Source organism: Mchenga conophoros, linkage group LG2, assembly GCF_057382185.1.
Source record: "Mchenga conophoros isolate Kocher_MC1m ecotype Shallow Benthic linkage group LG2, M_conophoros_male_GT1.1, whole genome shotgun sequence".
NCBI lineage: Eukaryota > Metazoa > Chordata > Actinopteri > Cichliformes > Cichlidae > Mchenga > Mchenga conophoros.
In genome coordinates, this window is record NC_140527.1 from 10285436 (window position 1) to 10287327 (window position 1892).

The following is a 1892-nucleotide window of genomic DNA, read 5'->3' on the forward strand; positions in this document are numbered from 1 at the left end:
CATTAACATCACAGTCAAACTTTAAACGATCTCCGTGTCGCGTGACGTGCTTCCACCTGCTGCTCTCAGCAAACCGTTATCTTATTAATATTAATTATCATTATAATAAAAGAAAAACTCACGCACGATCCCTGAAGCCATTGTCTGCGCCCGTGCACGGCGGTTAAACCCGGATTAAACTCAGATTACTGCAGCATATCTGCGCAGACTGAGGCTCGGGATCAAGGAGAAGCAGGCAGAGGCGAGTTTTATAGAAACGTTATAACTTTATTATTTAGTAGAAAAGTGGCACCAAAGCTCCAAGTAAATAGAATAAAATCTCTTTATGTACAAAATACAAATTTCACGTGACAAAACGAAACGAGTCGAATAAATAAAAACACAGCAGAGAGAGGGTGTGTGTGTGTGTGTGTGTGTGTGTGTGTGTGTGTGTGTGTGTGTGGAATACATAATGAATGCGGGCAGCTCCTTTCAGTCTATTGTGGGAGCGTTGAAACTCGATTTCCACGCTCTCTTTTCTGCAGAATCACTCTACTAATTGTAAAATTGACTTTTCACCTCGGACACGAAAACAGAAAAACTGAGACTGAGGTAACCTGCAGACTCTGGGGGAGAGAGGGGGGAGAGGGGAAAGTGCAAAGGTTTTTGGAGAAATTTACAAAACCCAAAACTAATAATAAAAAAACAGATCAAATTCAGTTCCTTTCATTTCCAGTCCATACGTAGAGGCACGACGACGATGGTGATGAGGTGTGAGTAAGGCAAATAGCGGCTCTCAGTCTTATTCCAGCGGGACCTCCGGGCTCATGGATCAGTAGATGCCCGGCACGAAGCTGCGGAAGCCGTACAGCGCGTCCTGCCGCAGGTAGCTGTAGTCCTCGGGCGCGGCGGGGCTGCCCGGGCTGGAGGCGCAGTAGGCCGGGGAGGACGAGGACGAGGAGCCGCTGGAGCTCCAGGAGCAGGCATCGCTGCCCGGGCTCGGGGCCTCGGCTAGGCACGGGCTGAGCAGCACAGGCGGCTCTCCAGCCTTGCCCGCCTGCAGGTCCGCGATGCGGATGGTCTCGGACAGCGCCCAGATGTAGTTGTGCGCGAACCGCAGAGTCTCGATTTTCGTCAGCTTCGTCTCGTCCGGGAATGCGGGCAGCACGCCGCGCAGCGCGTCCAGCGCGTCGTTCAAGTTGTGCATGCGATTACGCTCGCGGTCGTTGGCTTTCAGGCGCCGGTTCTTCTTCACCACCTGCACCGTGGCGTCGCTGCGCGCGCGGCCGCGACGCCGCTGCTTCTTCTGCTGCTCGGGCTGCGGGGACGCGCAGCGCGGGCTGCGGGACTCCTCGTCTTCGCTGTGCGGGAAGAAGTCGCAGCTGTTGCTGTCGATGTCGGAGTAGAGCGAGTCCATGACTGCGAGGAGAGGAGGCGTGAGGGATCCACGCGAGAGGAATTCACCTGAAGTCTGTGTCAGTTCGGAGAGGCGCGCGTGTCTCTGCGTGTTTTCTGCTCTGGATCAGCTCGTGCGAGCCGGTGAGCCTGGCACACGACCGGCCTCAGCCCGCTTATATAGCGCGCGGAGGACAATGACCGGCCCCCTGCCCCCGCGCCCCCCCTGTGACCCCCCCGGCCTGGCATCAGCGCGCAGGATGAGGGGATGAATGCTGCGGCAGGTCTGCCCCGTGCCGCGGGAGAAGCTCATTAACATAATGACGCCCGCGGTGTTTGTCCGCCCCGCACAGAGAAGCGTGCCGGTAATCACGGCCAGCCAATCAGAGCGCGCGGCCGGCCACGCGAACTACACGCAATGCCCCCCCGCGAGACAGAAAGGACCAAACCCACTACGAGAGTTTAAACCAAAAACATGAAAAAAGGTGGAAGAAGAAAGCAGAGGCAGAGAGACCTCC

The 1892-nt window shown here is 56.0% G+C and overlaps 1 protein-coding gene across 1 annotated transcript; it reads right to left on the minus strand.

Annotated features, from left to right (window-relative positions):
- Nucleotides 1-246: 246 nt before the first annotated feature.
- On the minus strand, nt 247-1534 carry neurog1 (neurogenin 1). The gene has a single exon (XM_085247223.1). It carries the CDS (start codon nt 1394-1396, stop codon nt 812-814), a length of 585 nt encoding a protein of 194 aa, XP_085103349.1. The 5' UTR covers nt 1397-1534; the 3' UTR covers nt 247-811.
- Nucleotides 1535-1892: the final 358 nt, after the last annotated feature.